Genomic DNA, 23,442 nt, shown 5'->3' on the forward strand with positions numbered 1-23,442 from the left:
TGCTTCTGGAAGGTTCCTGTTCCCTTAAGCAGGCTCTCTTTACCATTAAGGAGAGGGATGACCCTATTGTTTGGTTGCTGTCCCCCTACCCCATAGGGAGCATATTTGTTGTGATCCAGTAAGGAGACAGTGAGGGAATGGCTACAAACTACCTAGAGAAGCCAGGCAGGTTTCCTGAATGACAGGGCTTGGAGTTAGAAATGAGCTGGCAAGGGGGCGGCAGGTGGGGGGCGGGGATCTGTGGCAAAGCTGCGGACCACATGGCCCGTCCAGAGGGTACGGCTGCTACTGAGCCCTGGCCAACTGTTTCCATATAGAGACGTGGGCCTGGTATTGCCCCATTCTCCTTTTTCAGGAGAAGCCAGAAATCAGGATTCTTTTTATGTTGGCAACAAATTTGAAATTTAAAAAAAAACACTGCGTGGGCCAAACAAAATATGCCTGCAGGCTAAATCCGGCCAGTTTGCAGCCTCTGAACTGAAGGAAAGGCACAGGCTTCACAAATGAAATTCTGCCAGGGCACGCAGGGCTCCAGACATCTCAACTTAATAGAGAAAGGTGCATGAGTTCCTATGATATTACCATGAAGAGATCAAATTCTTCTTCTCGTCGAGCAATCATTTGGTTCAGAGTCTCGTCGTCCGGCACTTCATCTTCTTCCTGGGGTCAAGAACACAATGACTTAACAGACTTTAAGGGAGAGCTTGGACAAGTGGGGTGAGGTATGAAGGGGTCAAGTGGGTCTGTCCTGCAGACCCCAGGGATCCATTTCTCCAGCCAGAAAGAAAAGGGAAAGATCATTGGGTGTAGTATTTGCTATCATTATTTTACAAGCTATTCAAACCATCTTTCCCCAAGCAAAATCTGTTGAGAAAGGAAACATGGTACACGATGAGAAATCCTGGGCTTTTTTGGGTGTGGATCTTGATTCCATTACTTCTTTTTTTTTTTTTATTCTTATGTTAATCCCCATACATTACATCATTAGTTTTAGATGAAGTGTTCCATGATTCATTGTTTGTGCATAACACCCAGTGCTCCATGCAGAATGTGCCCTCCTCAATACCCATTAGCTCTATTACAAAGCTGTCATCATCAAGACAGTATGGTCCTGGCACAAAAACAGGCACATAGATCAACGGAACAGAATAGAGAGCCCAGAAATGGACCCTCAACTCTATGGTCAACTCATCTTTGACAAAGCAGCAAAGAATGTCCAATGGCAAAAAGACAGTCTCTTCAACAAATGGTGTTGGGAAAATTGGACAGCCACATGCAGAAGAATGAAACTGGACCATTTCCTTACACCACACACAAAAATAGACTCCAAATGGTTGAAAGACCTCAATGTGAGACAGGAGTCCATCAAAATCCTAAAGGAGAACACAGGCAGCAACCTCTTTGACCTCAGCCACAGCAACTTCTTCCTAGATTCCATTACTTCTAAAACAAAGATACTTAAGGTCTCCCTGCCTCAGTGACCTAATCTGTAAAATGGGTGTGACATTTACTTGGAAGAGAAGTTGTAACATTTAAGTACGGAAATACACAGGGGAAAGTGCCTAACATAAATCCCTTTAATGCTATTAATCTCAATCCACATACAAGGGCTTACTTTCAAAGCCTTGCAAAAACCATAAATAGGTGTAAGTTTGTGACTAGGCACAGAGCAAGACCTTAAAAATCATATAGACAGGTCAAATATAGAGCCTTTAAGATAGGTTTAATCAGTGTCTTTCAGTGGAATTAACATGCTAATGGTTAAAGCTGTGGATGGGGGCACCTGGGTGGCTCAGATGGTTAAGCGTCTGCCTTTGGCTCGGGTCATGATCCCAGGGTCCTGGGATCGAGTCCCACATCGGGCTCCCTGCTCCTTGGGAGCCTGCTTCTCCCTCTGCCTCTCTCTCTCTGTCTCTCATGAATAAATAAATAAAATCTTTAAAAAAAAAAAAAAAGCTGTGGATGGGACAACTCAGAATGTATCTGTAACAAACCCCCCATGAACTACCCTTAATTAAAAAAAATTAAATGAAGTAGAGAAAGCAAGTACACAAGGGCTAACATTTTCATTTTATATTGTGTTAGACCAAGTCACATGCTCTCTCTGCAAATTCCTCAGAAACCAAGTTCTCCAGCTTCCTAGAAATGCATTGACTTCCACACTTTAAGAAAAACATGATTTTATGAAGTTGGGCAGAGGCTGCAGAACTTACCTTCCAAAATTATTTTTATCATATGCTGGCTAAGCGTGTTAAAAATCGAATGGAGAATTTCAGTGTATTAGCAGAAGGAGGAAGGAGGAAACCCAGAACTTCAAACATCCAGTTTCCCAAATTATACATTCAAAACGAGGTACCTTGTTCTAGAAACAGTATGAGTGTAAGAGTGCCTTAAATGAGATAACTCGGGTGCTTCCCAAGATAATGTCTGATGCGCTGTGTTAGAAATGAATGCATTTCCATAAAGCAAAACTCTAATGATTCAAGCTAATAATTACTTCTAAAAAGCTTTCTATTCTAGTTCATCTCTAGACTGATTAAAGTCAATTTGTTTTAATATTACATTTCATTTGACAAAGACTAGCTGGCAGGGGGCTGATACTTCACCATACAAAGAATCTGGTTAACGGATCCTTTGGTGAAAAGGTGCCCTGCTTTGTCCACTCTATACCCAGAACCCCATATTATCCACTCAATGTCTATGCAAAAGGGGGCTTGGACTTCCCCGTGCCTAAGATGAAAAGATTCTCTTGTAAACTGGCAAGAAGCCTGCCTGCAGTGGCCTGACCTTCCTGGAGACCAGAATATCTGGGAGGTGGGCTAAATCTCTTCCTGGGCTTTTTTTTTTTTTTTTTAAGATTTTATTTATTTACTTGACAAAGAGAGAGAGTTAGTGAGAGCAGGAACACAAGCGGGGGAGTGGGAGAGGGAGAAGCAGGCTTCCCGCCGAGCAGGGAGCCTGATGAGGGGCTCGATCCCAGGACCCTGGGATCATGACCTGAGCCGAAGGCAGACGCCCAACCGCTGAGCCACCCAGGCGCCCCTCTTCCTGGGCTTTTTGTGCCTTAGTCCTTCTGTCAACCGTGCAGATTGCGGACTCAATATTTGGTACCACAGCCCTTGACTGCAGTCTATCAGCGTCCCCAAACATCTTCACATGCCAACACAGGCCACCCAGAAAATGGTACCATGTCTGACACACCCATAGTTTGGAAGGAGTGTGGAGGCCCAGCAACGCTGCTGGTAATGAGAAGCAACTGGCAAGGGACTCCACTCCAGCCCCCACGGTGGCCTCCAGGTCTGGGAGACACGAACATCTCCCCGTAGCCTAGGAGGGTTGAAAAGTGCCAGGCCACCTTGCACCCCATCTAACCTGGGCCAGCTTCTGTTTTCACAAGCCTACACATGACAAATTAAGCAAAAACACAGTGAAGGCCTTGGGTCATCCGCTTTGTGAACATACATATCACGTACCACCACCCCCCCCTTTTCCTTCAATTTCCAGGTACGTAAACAATAACAACAACAACAACAAAAACACCCGAAAACCTGATTCTAAATCAGTACCAAATATTCAATTTCAAGAATTGAACCTATATCACATATTCAGTTTTAAGAACCAGAGTGGTGAACTATTCGAGATCAAAACTTTTAAAATGTGTGTCAAGGTATGAACGTATGTGCACACCTATTTTTCATGATTTTAATGAAATCTCATACGTAACTCATCAAATATAGAAGACCGACAAGTTAGGAAGAAGCACCATAGAAAAGTGCTCTTCAGTGTGCAGAAAGCTTCGTTTCGGGATTCATTTAAATATCAAGATCTACTTCACATTTAGACTCGTTTCAGGAAAAAAAAAGTATGCGAGGCTTTTAAAAGAATTTGGCTTATAATTTAGAGATGATTTAAAAAACATATATCCTACTGAAGGCAAAGTCAAGCTACATCTAATATATGTAATGAAAGGAGTGCTCCATATGACTCCGTAAGGTCAACCCACTCTTCAGTTTACAAATATGGGGACATCAAACCAAATGTGTCCAACCCAAGACAATTTTGTGATAAAGACTGGCACTGCTATTTTGCATAGTTTTCTAGACTACATTGGAACTAGGTCTTTCGATCTCTCTCAAATCCATTTGGGTTGAAAATTCAGTACAGTTACCAAAACCGGGGAGACGCGTGGGTGGCTTAGCGGGTTCAGCATCGGCCTTCAGCTCAGGTCATGATCCCAGGGTCCTGGGATGGAGCCCCATGTAGGGAATCCCTGCTTAGCAGGGAGCCTGCTTCCCCCTCTCCCTCTACCCCTCCCCCCTGCTCATGCTCTCTCTCTCTCTTTCTCTGTTCTCTTTCAAATAAATAAATAAAATCTTAAAAAGAATTACTAAAACTGGCAATCTAAAAAAAAAAAAAAAAAATACAAGGGATGACCTGAAGATTCCCGCCCCCTTAGAGAAACATAAGCAATGCATTCTTTGAACAATCTTGCCAAGGAAAGAGAGGTTGTTTTTTGTTTGTTTGTTTTTTTAAACCGGTCATTTTCTCAGCCTTTGGTCGGCTTTTACAGGAAACCTTGAACTGGGGGTAAAAGTCATGCTCTCCAAGTATAAGTAAATAGATTAAGATGGCTTGTCCTACAATCATATTGAAGTACTTAATCAAAAGGCAAAAGACAGGGGCGCCTGGGTGGCTCAGTCAGTTAAGCGACTGCCTTCGGCTCAGGTCATGATCCTGGAGTCCTGGGATCGAGTCCCGCATCGGGCTCCCTGCTCAGCGGGGAGTCTGCTTCTCCCTCTGACCCTCCTCCCTCTCGTGCTCTCTGTCTCTCATTCTCTCTGTCTCAAATAAACAAATAAAATCTTTAAAAAAAAAAAAAAAAAAAAATTACAAAAAAAAAAAAAAAGCCCCCCGGCAAAAGACAACAGAGGGCCCTGGGGGATGGCAGAGAGAAAAGGCAAGGAGAGGCCCTTCCTCCGGGCTCTGTCTGGTCTCATCTGGCTGATTTTGCCCCCCACTCTCCCCCCACAGGCCTGTCTGCAGTTCTGCATCTGCCCTACAGAAGGCAATATTTACAATACGATCAAGCCCACGCACGGGTTGCATCTCTGGGGAGAAACCTGGAAGAAGCATGCCCTGGCTGAGCCCTGCGGTCCCTCTAGCACATGCTTTTAGACACTGGTTTGGATAACTTTCAGAGGCTTTCTGTGCTTGGGATGGAAGATAGCAGCTAATTTATTCATTTTAATTAACGCCAGCCCAGGAAACTCTTTTAAGAACGGAGAGGTCATTCTTAATCCTTCTGAGACAAAAGGTCACTTTGATTTCATAAACTCGGCTTTCTGTAATACCTCATTTTCCTCTTCGTGCTCCAGGATGGCCTGCAGGAATGCCCTCCGCTCGTGGCTCGAAGACTTCTGATCAAACATGCCCGCCTGGATCACTTTCTGATCTACGTTTAGCTTGTACTTTGCGGCGGCGAGAATCTTTTCCTCCACGCTGTTTACGGTGCACAGTCTCAGCACCCGGACCTCGTTCTGCTGGCCGATGCGGTGAGCTCGGTCCTGTGCTTGCAGATCCTGCGAGGGACAAGGACATGCTGTCAGGGGCCAGTGCGTGCATTAGCTGAGCACGCATGTTGCCTGCCCGAGAGGGGAGTGAGGAGGGTTGTTTAACCCACCCATACTCATCAAAGATTTTGCTTTCATTTTTAACATAGGCAAGCTAGTTCATCCCTAATGGAGGGAAGCTGGGCTCTGATGAGCTTGGTTCACCATCAGAATTAGTCCCCAGCTAAAAACAAAACAAACAAAAAAAACCCCCAATACATCTGATGTCAGAATTATGACTTTGATATGACCTACAACTGACCTTAAATTGCAAGGTCGTCATGGCTGCTTGTGTCAAGTGTTCAAGAAGATTTTTAACATATTCATGAATTATACACACATACGTTACACATACACACTGTACATACAGGGATTGCTCAGGTGACAGATCTCCTGGGATCTAAACCCACCAAAGATGCAATCTTTCGTTTGGGGAAGGAAAAGGATTGCTAGTGGAATACTAAGTTGGTCACATTTTTGGGGGCAGAAATCTGGCACTTTGTTTCAAAAGTGTGAAAACTGGGTATGGTCCCTGCCTCCTGAAATTTTACTTCTCGTCATTTATCCTATGGAAATAATCATGGATACGCACCAAGATTTACAAATAAGGGTGTACCTCTCGCTGTTACATATCATTTACAAGTTTTAAGAGCAGAATTAAATAAAAAATCAACAATAACAGGTTGGTTTAAAAAGTTAGTCTTTGTACGTTATGTGCCACATACTACATGTATAGTGCCATACAAATCAATTAGAAATTTAATAACACAGAGCTATAATAAGTAAGAACTACAAGTTACATATGAGTAGGTACACCAGGATCCTATATGTGCTTATTTACCCAGACCGAGGAAAGGCAGGAGGGCCACGCCAAGAATATTGACATTTCCCAGCAGTGAGAGTACAGTCATTATTAAATTTTCCTCCTTTTATTTTCAAACGGTTTAACATTTTTTGCTGCTTCAAACATATATTACTCTTACAAGAAGAAAAAGGTTTTAATGAAATCTTTCCATTAAAACCTTCAGAAACCTGAGGCCAAGTTACCTGATTTTAATGCTATACAATAAAACTTTCTTGGTCTGTTACTTTTACTCATTCTGGCCCAGGGGATGGTCTCTGTGCCCATGTTAAGTAGTGGTTTCCATGTGTCCCCCATTAGACCTGTTTCCATTTTTAGGGCAAAAGTCTGTCCCCTGTATCCTGCATCCCTAGCACCCGATTTTGCACAGAGCCTATACTCCACAGCGTAAGCCCATCCTGTTGACCAGATGAGTCATGCACGTGGCATAAGGCGACAACAGGCCCAAGTCCCCCCAGGAGACCTGTCTTTGCTGCAGGGACCTCTATGATTAAATGACTAATGAGGCAAAAACTGCTCCTCAGAAGATGTCTGAATAATATTAAATATCAGACAGCTGAACCACGAACATGGCTGGCACCCATCCAGATTAGATGATTTTCCAAGGAGGAGAAAGTGAGGTGGATAAGTGAAATCCATAGTTGGGGGCAGGGGTGGAACCCTAAACTTCATTTACAAGACCTTGGTTCAGTCATCTCTCTCAACGCACGCTCACCAGTGTGGTGAGGCAGTGGCCGAGACGGCGAGTTGTGTGCTGTCAGCCTCTGGATTATCTTCTAGAACAGGGGTCCGTGAGCTGTTTCTGCAACGGGCCCAAGAGTGATTATCTATTAACAGTAAATATTCTAGGTTGTCTGGGCCAAGAGCAAACACTTAGCAACTGTTCTCACCAAAAGGCTGATTATCATCTTCTTTTTTCTCCGTTTTACATTTTTCTACTTAAAAGTGGGAAAAAAACTATTCTTAGCTCACAGATCTTACAAAAGCAGATGGCAGGCCAGATTCAGTCCCCAGGTCTGAGTTTGCTGACCTCTGCCCTAGAAGATGCTGATAAATCGCAAAAATACTAAGGTACAGATGGCAACAGAATGTAATAGGCAAGGAAGTGGAGGGCCCGGGACACCTAAAAATGGGGGTGGTAAGTTCGTGAGCCCTCGCGAGCTGGCTGCCAATTAGGTGTGTTGTTCTGTTCTGTTTCGTGGTGGTGGCAGTGGTGTTTTTTGTGTGTATAAAGCCAAATATCTATTTGGAAAGCAGCAAAAATTAGTGTTTCTAGGCTGAAGAAGTTTATGGAATATAAGCCTAAGTCTGTAAGCCAAAATGAGGAGGGGAGCGTATACGGTGACCAAGAAATACGTGCTGTCGTTATTGGATGGATTCGTCAATACTTCTGAGATTTTAGTGGTCTGATGTTTTGTCACACCAAGTAGGTGTGATTGAATCTGAAGACAAGAACATAGCCTGAGAAGAGAGCCTCCAAGGTAACTCTGCGGTTGGCCCTTCTGTCTAAACAACCCAACTCCAGCTCCAGGGGCTAATAATAAGGGTACCAAGCCATGTTTGTTTGGAAATGAGAGCCTCGGTAATCCCGAGGGATTTTATTGCTAATTCCACATGTGTATGTTCCAACTTTACTTCTAACGAGAGCCTCCAATTAGCAACTTGTAGGCCTCTATCTTCAATCTGTCAACTTTTGTCAAACAGAACTGCTCTTTGGTCAATATGCCTTAATTTTGACTCAACGTGACAAAGAATTACTACAGAACGCTTTTTTTTTTTTTTTTTTGCAACACATGCTGAAACCAACATGGTAAAAAGAGGTCCAAAATTTTTGTTTTGGGGACCATGCAACCTTTATGCAGGGGTACAGGATTCATACCCAGACAGACACGGACAAGTTAGTACTGACTGGTTTCCTTAAGTGGAAAGTATTTCAAGGACTAGGTATGAAGTTAGGTTTGCAAACTGCCTTGTAGTATCTAGTGGAGTTCGCTGCTTAATGAAAGTTAGTTCTCTTACCTTTCATATGAAAAATCAATATTCACTCTATCACTCTAAGATCACTGACTTCTGAAAATGAAAAAAAAAAAAAAGGTTTGCCCAAACTAATGGTCACATTTAAGTGACAGACATGAAAAATATGATCAGCCCAGTTGCCCAAATCAGGCGGCAGTGAAATCTACCTACGGCAGATAAAAATATTTGGGAGAAATATATGGCCCACTGCTGGGAACCTGTGGTAAATTAGACCAGAGGAAGTCTGAGGTCCTGTGTGTTTTGTTGCTTAAGTTTTAGTTCAAATACAGTGAAAGGTGAATGAATTGTTCAACGCTCATGCAATTTACTTGATTCTGGAGTTCTACCTTTAGTTAGTGGTTGTAAGTTTGTGTGTGTGTATGTGTGTGTGTGTGTGTGAAAGAGAGAGACAGAGACAGAGACAGAAGGGGAAGACAGAGACAGAGGGGGAGAGCAGGGTAGAGGGAGAGAAAGAGAGACAGGCATGGATGTCCCGGCATCCTTTCCCCGGTAAACCAGCTTTTCTAGAGACAGTGAGTACCTCTGGCCTTTGGGATTTGCCCTGTGCCAAACCAGGTGGTCAGCTGAGAAGCCCCAGATGTGCTTACCTCCAAAGATAAAATCTAGCGAACCCTCCATTCACCTATAGACAGGCTTTTTTTTCCTTTTTTTCTTTCTCCCTCAGTAAAGATTTAGGCAGCAGAGATAGGGTGATCGAAACCACACCGAGCACCCTGGGGAGGAGAAGAATTACATACTCCTCCTCTAGATGCCCAGCAGAGCCTCAGGGCCTGCAGCCACTCTCGAAATGTGGGACTGACGTGGAGTTCCCAACAGTAAGCAGGAAAACTGCAGGTCTGTCATGGGAGTAAGAATTCCACCTGTGCCCGGGAACGCACCGTGGGATATAAAAATATATAAAATATATAAAAATATTTCCTGAAGACCAATGGCCGTGGCCTCCCCGAGGCTCGGAACCACTGGTCTAGTCTTGAAATCAGCGCTCCTCAGCTAGGAGAGAAACGACGCAGAATCTCTAGGGAGCTTTTGAATGTCTGGAGAAGCCTGGGAAGCAAACGGGGTGTGGGGTGGCAGGGAATGGGAAGCAGGCGCGCGTGCTTTTTTTACAAGCTCTCTCATCATTCTGTGCAGCCCAGGACTCCATCCCCTGCCCTAAATGAGTGCTGTCCGTAAGCCTTTTCGTCCCAGTCTCCACTGCGACCCAGTGAGAACACTACTACTCTGCGTGTTTGCAGTGGAGGAAACCGAGGCGCAGGGAGCAGCCGGGGGAAACTGATGTTCCAGTCACATTCATATGGGGGAGCTGCAGTTTTCCTCTCTCCTATTTTGAATTCACGTGTGCTTCAAAATGAATCAAATCCTGACGAACAGCATTCTACCCAATTTCGCACAAGCAGGTGACTGTCTCCCCACAGCACGGAGGCAACTACGGGGGAGCCACAAGGGACCCGTTCTCTTGGGCTTTTTCAATCATCAAAGCAATCCTATAAAAGGGTAACTGTAAATTGACCTGGCTCAAAGAACTTAGTAGTAGATGCTCCACGGGATAGTCTTTGATGGCGATTTTAAAACAAAACACAGACCAAAAGACAAACTACTATATACTAATTGTTTGACCTTCAGGAACTTACTTACAGCTTCTGGGGACTCATTTTCCTTGACTGGAAAGGTGCATTTAGTGACGTTAACAACCTCACAGCGTTGTGAAAGTGGAATGAAGCGATGCACGTGAAGAGGCTGGCGCAGAGTTAGGGTCTAATAAATGTTAGTTGTTGCTGTTTTTATTTTGGACATTTGTGAATTTTCCTATAACCAAACATCCTTTGCTTTGGGGTTAATCCCAGGAGATGGGTCTAACACTGAGCAGAGACTGAGTTCGTACCCCAAACTGGAGCTTTTCAAAGGCACATTGAAGGTGTGTGGAAGTTGTCCGACCTCCGAGGGAGGTGAGGTAAGACAGCCCTTGGGAGAAATGGCCCACTCTTTTAGAAATCCGCTCCTCCCCACAAGGGTGAATGACAACACCAACAGTCTCTTAGTCTCCCTAGTTCCAGAAGGGACGCCAGGGGCCCCCACGTCACAGACGGACAGACCTGGTGAGGGTTCCAGTCGCTGTCAAAGATGACCACTGTATCAGCTGCCTGAAGGTTCAAGCCCAGGCCACCAGCCCTGGTGCTCAGCAAGAAGATGAAATACTGGGACCCGGGCTCGTTGAATTTCTTCAGCAAAGCAGCCCGGTCCTCAGACTTGGTGGTGCCTGTGGGTATAAGACAAGTAAATTTGCCAATGAACTTCCGTCCGAAAATGGCACAGAGCCAGAGAGATCGGCCGGCCTCCTGGAGAAACAGACACCTCTTGGCACCGGTGAGATAATCCCCTGGGGTTTTTGTACTTTTTGAAAGGAACTTTGGACATTTTGCAATTAAAAAAGAGAGAGAGAGAGACTTTTCTCAAATCAAGAAAAAACACGGTCTACTATCCATTGTTTCAAAACGCTGGGTTTAAACACTTAGGACCGGGCGCCTTTGTAACTTTACAAATTCCAGAACATTCTCACGTTAACCTAAAACTCAATGAAAACATTTTCTAGATTTACTTCTGTGCTTAAAAACACCAAATAATTTTTAAAAACCCACCTACCTACGCACGCACACGTGCCTACAAAGATTATTGTAACAGTTTAAGGCAATTTTGCGGACGGGCATTAGAGTGAGCTCTTGTTTATGCCAAGAGGGTGGAAACAAAGGGGAAATCGATTTCCACTGTGTTTTACCGTCTGGATTGCTCCTGAGCATGATCTGGCTGGGAAAAACATAAAACGTGAAAGGAATATTTTTATCCTGGTTAGCAAGACCTGAAGCCACAATAACCCCCATATATATATATACGTATACGGAAGCTCTTTAGTCTGTTTCTCATGCTGACATTCTGCTCTGCTGAGTTCAAAGGGTGCTGACCTACAACCCAATGAAGCAGCATATAATACCCCTGCCTACGGCTGGCCCCAGGGTGCCTGAAGAGACTCCACAACAGGGAGTAAGCGGAGAGCACCAGACCCCAGAGCATGGTGCTCACATTTAGGGCACGAAGTCATCCGTACCTGCCTCCCAAATCAGCCACTCAATCATACACTCTGTGTTTGTAATGAATTTCCCCGGGAAGCATTGCTGCAGAGTTTTGAAAAAGGCTCTAGGCTGTTGGGAAACAGATATGCGTGTCCCACGATGGTCCCTCAACGCCTGCTATACAAATATTATTTCTACATGGTGTTCTTTTTTTAAGGATGAAAACACACCAGCAACTTATTTCAGAGGATTAAAACATTTAAGCGAGGACAGCTTAGGAAATCATGTTATCCTGAGGGTCAAATACCCAAACACAGCAGGGGTAAGGGGGTGGAGCTGTTCTTCCTATTAATAAAAATGGTAAGTACCCTCCCGAGGAGGGGAAAAAAAAAAAAAAACCCAATTCCCCATATATAGCAAATGGGGATTAGGACCAAGGGGCTTTGGGGGTTCTCTTCATTAAACGAAGCAATGTTCTTTAGAGCTCATTTTGCTTTCTAAATTAGATTTCAAGTTTAGCCACCTGGTCAAATCCTGCAAGGAGAAAGGGTAAAGAGTTTAGATTTTGGGGGGAGGAGCACTAAATGTGCTCTGCTGAGTGAGGTCTCAACTCTGTGGGGCTCTTTTTTTCTTTTTTTCTTTTCTTTTCAGAGTTGGCTTTCTTTCTTTTTTTTTTTTTTTTAAAGATTTTATTTATTTATTTGAGACAGAGAGAATGAGAGAGAGCACATGAGAGGGAGGAGGGTCAGAGGGAGAAGCAGACTCCCCGCCGAGCAGGGAGCCCGATGCGGGACTCGATCCCGGGACTCCAGGATCATGACCTGAGCCGAAGGCAGTCGCTTAACCGACTGAGCCACCCAGGCGCCCCAGAGTTGGCTTTCTGAGACCACGGTGACCTATGTGTTCTCGATCCTAATGGAAGACAAGTTCTGTGCTATCATGAAACCTGCTCGCTATATCGTCTTTCCAGGTGCAATAATTAAGACAGAATTACTCACATGGAGTCACGGTTCCATATTTACCCTCTGCCTCAAACCACATGGAAAGCCACAGAAACAACAACAAAAAAGATGTTCCTAAAGTGAGGGAAAGGAGAGCTTCCAGAGACAAGGATGTCTGTTTTCCGACAGCAGGTACAGCATCTATATGCTCTGAGGATATAAGTTCAGTTTTAAATCCACTGAAAAAGAATCGGCTAACGACCACCCGCATTAAGCTATAAATTAAACTGGTTAGTGGACATGTCTCCTGGGGGATGAAAATAACCCTAAATGCAAAATAAAGCCCTGGAAAACAAAAGAAATACCAAAATGATTTGGTCAAAGGGGTTTGGGGGCCCTCCGCCAGGTACCTCAAGCAAAGAGACGGAGCACATATCTGGTGTGGATTCACACCATCTAACTAGCTGGGAACTTGATGAATTTTCAAAGCCAGAAAAATCTATGATTAAATCATGTTTCAGGCAAAGAACTATGACATTTCTAATGACAAGGTTCAGAATTTGCTGGATTACCATTCCCATTAAGTCACAGGTTCCCCGAGTCGAGATCTTTGCTGATCATCAGCAATCGCTGGGATATTTGCTCAGGGAGATTCAAACCACTGTGTCAGGGTTTATCCACAGAGCAAATAAATGCTCCTTGCAGGTGGCACAGGATTTCACACGCTCAGTATGAGCGTCAGTTCCACGTTCTGTTAGACTTTGAGGTAGAACACAACCAAGAACACAATTAAGAGCAAGCGCGACTGTGTTGAAAGTTGCAGAATGCGCTGGAAGGAACACACTGTCAGGCTTTCATGATTACTAATTTTAACTTAGTTTCAGCTGCTTTGGGAAAATTTGGTCTTCTGGGATGTAGCTTCACCACTTGCTCTCACTCAAAAATCATTTCCAGGGAAAACAAAGACTATGTAACAGGACAGTAGCCAAATCTGTTCATGCAACCATCATCTTTGCAAGAAAAAGAAATCTGTTTAGCTGTCATTGAGTGATTTTTCTCCCCCCTGAGGTCAAACATCTGAGACCTCAAATTCAGCAACGAAAATCTGAAGTCATTTTAACAAACGGGTGAAGGGGCAGGTGGCTGGAAGCTGGTGCCTTTGTGAGTGTGTAGACTGACTGTTTGCCCATTGATTCTCTCCAGCCCCCCCAAACAAATGGTTGCTATTTCTTGCAGAGCAGAAGCCGTACCATTTCCTCAACTCCATCTGTAACATTTTATTATGAAGCTTGTTTACTTGTTGTCTCCTCCAGCCTAATGGCGAGGACTCCGATGTCAGGAACACAGCGGCTCCATTCATCTAGTATCTTGTTCCAATTCATCACTTTAAAAATTGTGAATAAGTTCAAAATCATTCTTGAAATGCCGCCTGCCAGGAAAGAAGCCTGCATTTTCAGAGAGGGGATGTAGCCTCCTGGGTCTGCTAAAGCTGATTCTGAAAACTAACTGGCATCAGAGAGATCTAAATTAGAGCCTGGCTTCGCCATTTGCGTCATGCGTAAGTTAGCTCATTTCTCTAAGCCTCTGTTTTCCCATCTGTGAAATGGGGATCGTATTCGTAGCTTGGTAAAAGCGGGTAAAAGCCTGTTTGCCGAGAAAATTACATCCATAATGCACAGGAAGCGCCTTGCCCGGTATCCCACAAGTAGTAGGCCTTCCATCAACATCACCTTTTATGACAATTATTATTAATGACAAACGAATAAGGTCAGCCACCGACAGCAACCTGTGAAGGAGACTCTCTCAGGCTGGCAAGAAAACATGCCAGAGATATGTTTCAAGGAAAGCACTTCTTGCCAGTTCCACAGACTTGAATATTCCAGGGCCACAATCCTCAAAGAGGGGAGATTCTAAACGAAAAGCCACAAAGTAGTAAAACAGCACTTGTTCGGGACACCAGGGCAGGGCTGCCCCTCACCTGAGCAGCAGGGAAGGTGGGCTTGCCCTTCAGATGAGGGCTGACCTTGCCCCTTACGGAGAAGGGACGGGAGAATCAGGTCAAAGGACAAAGGACGAGACGCGGTGCAGGAGATTTGCCAAAAGAGACAAGACTGGACGACAGAACCGTGTCACGAATTCAAGAAGGAACATTGACTTAGCCATGCATCTGGTTGCGGTGACTTTGGAGGGGAGAGATTAAAAGATCTTTCAAAATCAAGTCTGTCTGAGGTATAATTAGTTCAAAAGTTAATAATACCCTGGGAGGTACACCATAAAGAGAATTCACTTAAAAAATAGAAGAGAGAGTAGGGCAAGTCTGAGGTTGGTGTGTGTCCAGTTCTATCTAATTAGTGGCAACCAGGGGGACAGAATGTTGGACTGAACATAAAACAAAACCTTTTATTTACTTATTTAATTTAATTTTAATTTTTTATTTTTTTTAAGGAGGCTCCACGCCCAGCGTGGAGCCCAACACGGGGCTCAAACTCACGACCATGAGATCAAGACCTGAGCTGAGATCAGGAGTCGGACGCTTCACCGACTGAGCCACCCAGGTGCCCCAAAATAAAACCTTTTAATGGAACATAAACTTTTAAATTTCCCACATAACAATAGCTTGAAGAGTGCGTCAGATAAAAACAGGTATTAGTAATAACTGTTACATTTTGTGTGCAGGGATTCCATACCATCCTGGCTATAAATTAGCTCCTATTCCCACGTACCACTCTTAGAAAATGCTATCCCCTTGCCACAGCATAAGAAATTTGGTATCTTTCAACCTCAAAAATATTAGGGCAGGTATCCAAATCATACAGTACTTTCAGAAATAAATATCTCTAAATGCATGTTTCCTTCCATTCATATGTTCTTACTGATTTTCTAAAAATCGAAATACCCAGGCAAATCAGGCAACTATTTCACATAGTTTTGTAAAATCCAGGACACAGTGGGGCCCTATCTCTTAATGCAACATGGAGATATGTTCTATTTAGGAAAAGAAAGAAGCTTTAATGATAATTCGGTACCATCCTAAATGAATAAGTACAGTGTTACCGAAGAGAGGAGACACAGCCTTTATCCCCTTAAAATATGCCTCAACAGAGAAAGCTAAGGGCTTATCAGAATATTCGGCATAGTGTGTAGGTCACACACCATCCTAAAAGCAGAGAGGGTTTTTAAATTTTAATTTAGTTTCATTTAGTTTAATTGTGGCACACATAAATGCCTCCAAGTCCACTTGCACTGGCTTGTCTGGGGGGGATAAACAGCTGTGCGAGTGATTTCGGCTTATTTTAAGGTGGAGGATATAAAAATTGCTATCTGCAAAAAAAAGCTGCACCCCACCCTGCTAGTTAACTCTTCAACAATTTCCCTCCTCCTGCCGGCTGGGGCCGGACCTAAGTGCCCCTCACCCGCTGCGCGCCCGGCAGCGTGGCTTCCGAGCCTGGTCCCTTTGGGACTCACCATCAAGGCGAAGGTACAGGAAGTTCCGAAATGCAAAGTAATCCTCCATGATGGTCATGAGGGACGTCATCTGGCAGAAAAGCAGCACGCGGTGATTAGTTGCTCTCAGTTTTGGCAGAATACGATCAAGCAGCTCAAACTTTCCTGAGGCCCGATACAGCTCAGCCCTGAACCCAAAAAGGCAAAACAAGAAGACGGTATTACTTCTGTCTTCTTGAAGGATCCAGGATAGCCTGAATGAATGAATGAATATCCACCCCAGAGTGATGGGGGCATGTCATGGAAAAAGGAAATACTTCTATATAAAACCCACAAGGAGTACATTATAGATGCTATGTATGGCGACAGATTCTCTAGAAAGAGATCGTTTCGTGTTCCTAATACTTTCACTCGCTGTCTCTCTCTTCCTCTCCCTCAATTCTCTCTCCCTCTTTCTCTCCCTCTTATCCACACACAGTCGTGAATCTGTTGTGCTTCCTTAAACTGTTACTTGGTAAGCACATCAAGTTATTAATTTAGGGCACTTAAGATGCGTCCAAATATTTCTTGAGCATCTACTACTACCTGCCGGGCACATTCCACGTGTACAGGGATGAGAAAATAGAATCCCTGCCTTCCAAACGGCTAATTGCAAATTGTGATGAGCACTAAAGAGAAAAATAACAAGTTGCTATGAGACAACGCATAACAACACGTGAGACATGTTTAAATTAGAGCAGGGTTTGGCAAATTTAGGTCCTGGCCTGCTGCCTTGTTGCGTAAATAGAGTTTGATTGGGGCGCAGCCAGGCTCACTCATTTCTGCTTTGTCTATATGGCGGCTTTCACGCCACACAATGGCAACACTGGAGCAGAGACTTTTTGACACACACAGGCAAAGACATTTGAGAACTGGCCCTTTAGAGAAAAAATTTGCCAGCCCTTGATGCAGGTGACCTTGCTGAAGAGAGAACAGTTGAACTAAAACACCAAATAATGAGCAACAAGACAGCCGGTTGAAGAACGGGGCCTTGGAGGAGGAGGAGATTCCAGGAAGTAGGGAGAGTATGTGCAAAGGCCCTGTGGAGTAAAGGAGCCTGGTGAGTCTGAGGAACTGAACATAAGCAACAGGGGAATTCTGGAGATGGGGACAGAGAGGCAGCAGGTTGTGCGGGGGGCAGGAGGCCAGCAGATGCCGGCGGACCTAGCCACACTGAGTGTGTTCACTTTAAGTGCAACAGAAAGCTGCTGATGGGTCTGAAATAGGGCAGTGGCAAGATCTGCCACATCTTTTTAAAAGATCACCATGTACACTGTATGGATGGACTGGGGAGGGGACATGAGGCCTGGCTTACAGAGAAGTTCAAATCAAAAAGAGGATGGTGGGGGTACCTGCTGTCACAGTGTCAAGGAACTAAAGCAGGGCCTTTCCTCTTCCATAATAAACTCCTTCTCTCTTTTGTCAACAGGGATGTGTTAAATTATTAAAACTTAATTGTCGGGCTGATATGACTGGGAAAACTCATCAGTGTATGCACTCTACAACACTGCAATGGATCATCGGTAGCTGATTCTATGACACAGTGTGTGTCGTCTCTAACACATTTTCATGTGCATGTCTTCCCTACCTCTGTCCCCCGTTCCAACCACCGTCCTCCAAACATCTCCTGCAGCCGTGTTGTTAGTATGCAACCCAGGAGTGACCACGGGACGTAGAGAGAAGCAAGCAGGAGTGGGAGAGCCTGGTGGCTCTGGTTCTGGGTGGGTCCCACTTTCTAGTTCTTAGCCCAGTGACATCATCTGCCTTTGGGATCCAAGCATGGCCCCCACATCCTAATAATCAATGTCCCCTGGTGCAAAACAGAGACTTTCTGTGAATGCAAACTTTTCTATTTTGTTGTAAGGCATGGCACTCTTTAATGGCTGCTGCTAACCAAAAACGTTTCTTTTTTTTTAAAGATCTTATTTATTTATTTGACAGAGAGAGACACAGCGAGAGAGGGAACACAAGCAGGGGGAGTGGGAGAGAGAGAGAAGCAGGCTCCACACCAAGCAGGGAGCCTGATGCGGGGCTCGATCCCAGGACCCTGGGATCATGACCTGAGCTGAAGGCAGATGCTTAACCAACTGAGCCATCCAGGTACCTCCAAAAAACGTTTCTTATATGTACCATACTTTGGTGAATGACTGTAAGGTCACACATATTTATGGCGGATGAGGCGTTTCCTCTCACCCACACCCAAGTTAAGTATCAACTTGAAATTCAATACGATAAATTCTCTTCTGGCCCAAGCTACACTATTGCTTCCACCACATTTTTAGGACACTGGGTTACTATTAATTCTATTAAATGAGATCCGTGTCCTTTGAATAGTCACTTGCTCAAGGCATGCAGTAATTTATGCCAGTAAAGTAAAAGAGAAGGCTGATACCATTTCGGTTAACAACTCCTATACCCTCTGCTGAGGTGAGATGCTGGTGCAGGAGGCTGGCAGTGGGTACGTGTGTGATAGGAAACACTACGGAGTGAAAAGTTGACCAACAAACTGTTTTTTGGAAGAAAGATAAATTTTAAGATTTACCCATTGATGACCCCATTTGAATAGCCCAGGTGTTCAGCAAAGGATTCCTTTAAAAGAGAAAGGAGGGGGAAAAAAAATGATTAAAAAAAACCCACCCAGATATGTAAATTATTACCTTAATAATTACTCTTTTAGTGAGGTCATCCCATTTATTTCTAGAGCATAGTTAAACAAAATAATAAGAAAATACTTTTTAGACGATGAACCAGAAACTCAATGTCTTTGAATTCAGACTTTCGTTCTGCCACAAATGTGTCCTGGGAGTTTGTGCAAGTCTCCAGAATCTCACACTGAGATGTCAGGGTTAGTTTACTCATCAAACAGTGATTAAGCATCTACTGACCCAGGGCTGAGCCAGGTAGGTACGGGGGATCCAGAAACAACTGAAGTATCTGTCCCCAAGGAGTTTAGAATCTAGACTAGAGAAAGAGCCTAATACGAACTAATCAGGATTCAGACGTGCATGGAAATACACTGCAAAGACATTTAACAGTAAAAGTCATGGTGACTGTATGCTATATTTTAAATCTGAGTTTAGAGAAATCCTGAAATTCCTCCATTCTGTGCTTTTCTCTGTTACAAATAAGGCCCTCGATGGACACCAACCACTCCCTCAGGGGTCCGGGCTCCCATCTTCAAAACACAGAATTTTAAATTTAAAATGAAAATTTTAGAATTTCAAATCAAATTTAAACTCCCGAATCACGTAATTCCCTCCTCACTGATCCTGTAGAAGAAATAGGTTACTGTTCTCCGAGCGGTGTTTCCAGGCTGACTGGAGGGAACGGGAGACCATCTGTGGGGAAGGAAAGCATGTCACACCTTCACACTAGCCACCCGCTGTCTCCCTCCTCTGCTTCCTTTTCCTTCCCCACGAGCAGCAAAGCTTCTCCTCCCAGGCGATCAGCTCTCTTTCCCTTTGAGGTCTCCTCTCACATACGCTCAGCTCATCGCTCATCGTTTATGGTGGGCTCCGGCCCCTCGGTGTGTTAACCCTGCTGGCAAAGTCAACACCGAATGGACAACGGCCAGAAAGCCCACTCTGGCCCCAAGAGCCACGCCTTCCCTCTCCACCGGCAGCCACTCCTCGCTAGATTTTCGGGATCCGTCCCTATCGCCTAAGCAGGGCTGTAAGAACCAGAGAGATGGAACCTGTCAGTGCACGGTGATAGGTTTAGGCATTAGCATCGTTTTTTGTTTCTGGTTTTTTTTTTTTTTAAAGATTTTACTTATTTATTTGACAGAGAGAGAGCGCACGAGAGCATAAGCCCAGGGAGCAGCAGAGGGAGAGGGAGAAGTAGACCCCCCGCTGAGCAGAGAGCCAGACATGGGGCTCGATCCCAGGACCCCGAGATCATGACTTGGGCGGAAGGCAGACGCTTAACCGACTGAGCCACCCAGGCATCCCAGGGATTAGCATCGTTTTAAAAAATGTGTTCACTTCTCGGGTTTGAAAGTCCCCAGGGAAACAGCCCAACAGAGAGAGGGGGCTTGTGGGGTGATTTCCTATGAACAAAGGTGGCATGCAAACATTACAAAGACAGAGGCAAAATGCACACACCAACTCCCAGCCAGAGTTGTGGCCATGTGTACCCATGACTCTGGGTTGCATTTCTAGGAATACGCCTTCCAAAAGTTTTTATGTTAAAACAAATTGCAAATCAGAGTCCGTCTCTCTCCTGACAGCTATTTAGAATGGAAATATGCAAGCAATGGAGGGCAGGTTACTTAAAGTCGGCTCCCCAGGTTCTCCAGACAGAATCCTGAGGACGGAAGGCATCATCCCCCTTCCTGACACGGTCTAGCATGTTTCAAAGGCTAATTTTTTGCATAACAACCAAAGTGAAGTAAGACTGACACTTAATTTTCATAACTTCTAAGTCCTCAAACCCCTCTACGAATCAGAATAAATATCTCAAAACTGTTTTCAGGAAAGAGGGGATGGGATGGTTGGTGACAGGTTCACCTGGCATGACCCTGGTCACTTTCATCATTTGACAATTTTTTTTAGCTCCCCACCGGCCACAGACCAATATAGATCCACCACTAATTCATCGATACCTGCCACCTGTTTAATATATGTTATCAATTTATAAGATGCTGCCTCTCTTATTTATTTATTTTTTTTAAGTTTAGCCTCTGCAAGTCCCATAAGCTGTCACCACTTGATTATGGTTGCACGCTGGATTTCCTTCACCGAGTGTCTAAACAGCCAGGACTTTTTGGTGGGATTTTATTTTTGTTGCTGGTATTGTTGCTGTTGTCAGTTGACATGGATCTAGAGCTTGTCAGCCTAGAGACACCCTGCCCTCTGGATGTGGACCCAGCAGGTCAGGCTGGGAGGGGTTTCCAGAACCCGCAGAGGGCCTGCAATAAATACTCTTCTCCGACAAGTGCGACTGCCAAAAATAAGGGAGGATAAAAAAGAAAGAAGAATCGTCGAGGTCAAGAATATTTCAAAGGCAGGAGTATTTCAACTCTGTTTTTATACTGTAATTATTAAAATTCCGATTTCCTAGAACCTTCTGTATATTTCCTTTCTAACGAAGCGGTGCAGGTGCTGGAGGCCTGCAGCGATCTGGTCCCTGGTGCCCTAGCTCATGTGCCATGGCAAGTGGGCACCCCCACAACCACACGCATCAGCCACAACATGGAACAGTGGAGCCTACGGTCTGGCTCCTTTTCCTTCCTGCTCAGGTCAATTGCTCCCACTGGGGTGAAATCCTGTCAATTTAGAAAAGTTATTTACACGCAATGAACAGGGCAGAAAATGTCCTAGCCCCTAAAAATAGCTCTGTAAGAACCAGAGTGTCAGGATAAAAGCCGGGATTTACATTGTCGGGATAGAAGCCAGAAAGGAAAAATGCAGATCTATGTAGCCGAACCAAAGTCAGTGTCTTTTACAAAGAAAATATTTCGAGAGCGTCTCCCTCTTCAACAGGTACAGATAACATTATTTCAATATTTTTCATAGCATCCTTCTGAGGAAACTGGATGTATTCGTCATTACCTTCAATTTCATAGCTCCTACCATAACAAGGCAATTCACAGCACTTACCCAAACCCACATAATAAGCCCAAGCTTGCAGTATTTTCTCAGTGCTTCAAACCCTTGGTTATAAAATTCCAGATGCTCAAGTGCTTGGTGCCAATGAGAATCCATCACCAGGAAATTCACATTTGTTAATGCTGCTTGTCGAGCTATCAGAGCATGTCATTTCAATGTCCACACATATTTCAACCCCCTTCCTTCCCTCCTTCCTTCCTTCCTCCCTCCCTTCCTTCCTTCCTTCCTTTCTTCCCTTTTTTTAAAAAGTAGTATCAATAGGAGTGGTGCAATCGGGATCAGTATCAAAGTGGAGAGTGCAGACTTACCTCAATGTGCTGAAACATATAGGGGTGGTTGCAGATTTTTCTCAACTGCATGATAGTGTTCATGAGAGTCTTAGCACCTCCCTTTCCCTGAGAACGAGTGGAGAGAGTAAACACAGGACAAACAAATCGTTAATTGACCAGATACTGCCCATTTTTAAAAAGTAGGCTTTTATAGAGAGGGCCATAGGTCTTCCCCATAACCTACACCTGCCGGCGTCCAAAGCTCCCATCATAGAGCAGTTTCTGAGTTACAGATGTAACATCTTTCTCGTGACTAACTTACCCTACAGGAGGGAATCATATCGAGTTGATGGCTTTGTGACATGACTGTCTGTTCCCCGGGATTCTGGGAAGACAGAAGCCTGGAGCAGATGCCCAGGGAGTGACACGGGATTTTAAAACTTTCCAAGGTGCCACCCCACATTTAGGCAGAATATATTCCCTGCAGAATTGCCATGAGCAGAGCTAAAAGCTATTTGGGTGATACGAGCACACTGCATTCGTCCTGCCCCAATGCAGTTTGCAATAAGAGGTTACGAGATTTCCTTTGGCAGCTACGACGGTTACAGAATAAGGCCCAGAAATTGGCTCTAACAGATCAGCATTAGCAGGGATGCTTCCTGGGAGGACCTGACGTCACAGCCAGGAGAAGACAGACGGCAACACATGAGTTGCATCATCTGCTGAAATGTACCTTCTTATCTTTCTCCGAGCCATCGGTGAGGAGGATCCCTTTGGCTTGCATGTGGCGATAGAGAATTTTCTGCAGCGCGGACATATCACACTTGATCACATATTCAACCTGAGGGAGAAAGAACAGCGAGTAAGTAGGAGCAGGAGAGAGAAGGTGCCTGTTCTGAGAAGACAGCCGGGACGGGGTAGCGGGCAGCAGTCCTGGAACTCTGTGGGCCCCTCCGTTTCCCCTCCCTGGATTCGAGGAGGGGAGGGTGGGATGGGGGTGGTGGTGGAGACCACGGTCATCACTGCTAAAGGTACCATTACGGGGGAGGGACCTGCCAAAGGGTGTACGTGATTGAGGCTAGGGTCACGTTTTCTGAAATTTCTTGACTTGCTCCATATTTGAGAGAGAGAGAGAGAGAGGAGCTTACAAACTGTTCAAAGTCAAAGAAGCTCAATATAGAGTTTCTTTCTAGTATTTCTTCCACTTCCCTGCTATACCCTCTTTCACATGAACAGAAAAACACCGACTGCCCAATATCCCAAGATTTGCTCTGTAAGACATTTTTTGATTTATTATTTATTTACTATTATTTTTTATGATTTTATTATTTATGTGACAGAGAAAGAGAGAGCACAAGTAGGCGGAGTGGCAGGCAGAGGGAGAAGCAGGCTCCCCGCTGAGCGCAGAGCCGGATGCGGGGCTCAGTCCCAGGACCCTGGGATCATGACCTGAGCCGAAGGCAGCTGCTTAACCGACTGAGCCACCCAGGAGCCCCTGTAAGACAATTTTTTTAAATGGTCATATGCAGCGACCCCCAGTACTAATCCACGTGAGATTTGTAATAGC

General features: G+C 44.7%; 1 protein-coding gene across 1 annotated transcript in view; it reads right to left on the reverse strand.

Moving 5' to 3' along the window:
• The window catches only part of SMARCA2 (SWI/SNF related, matrix associated, actin dependent regulator of chromatin, subfamily a, member 2), a 187,343-nt gene that overhangs the window by 79,319 nt on the left and 84,582 nt on the right, over window positions 1–23,442 (reverse strand). The window contains exons 21-27 of the mRNA XM_044920710.1: window positions 22,609–22,716; window positions 21,915–22,001; window positions 18,540–18,586; window positions 15,980–16,146; window positions 10,602–10,765; window positions 5,352–5,579; window positions 583–660 (exon numbers count right to left, since the gene is read on the reverse strand). Coding sequence (XP_044776645.1) covers window positions 583–660; window positions 5,352–5,579; window positions 10,602–10,765; window positions 15,980–16,146; window positions 18,540–18,586; window positions 21,915–22,001; window positions 22,609–22,716 — 879 coding nt within the window. The remainder of the gene's footprint in view (window positions 1–582; window positions 661–5,351; window positions 5,580–10,601; window positions 10,766–15,979; window positions 16,147–18,539; window positions 18,587–21,914; window positions 22,002–22,608; window positions 22,717–23,442) is intronic.

Source organism: Neomonachus schauinslandi, chromosome 13 (assembly GCF_002201575.2).
Source record: "Neomonachus schauinslandi chromosome 13, ASM220157v2, whole genome shotgun sequence".
Lineage (NCBI taxonomy): Eukaryota > Metazoa > Chordata > Mammalia > Carnivora > Phocidae > Neomonachus > Neomonachus schauinslandi.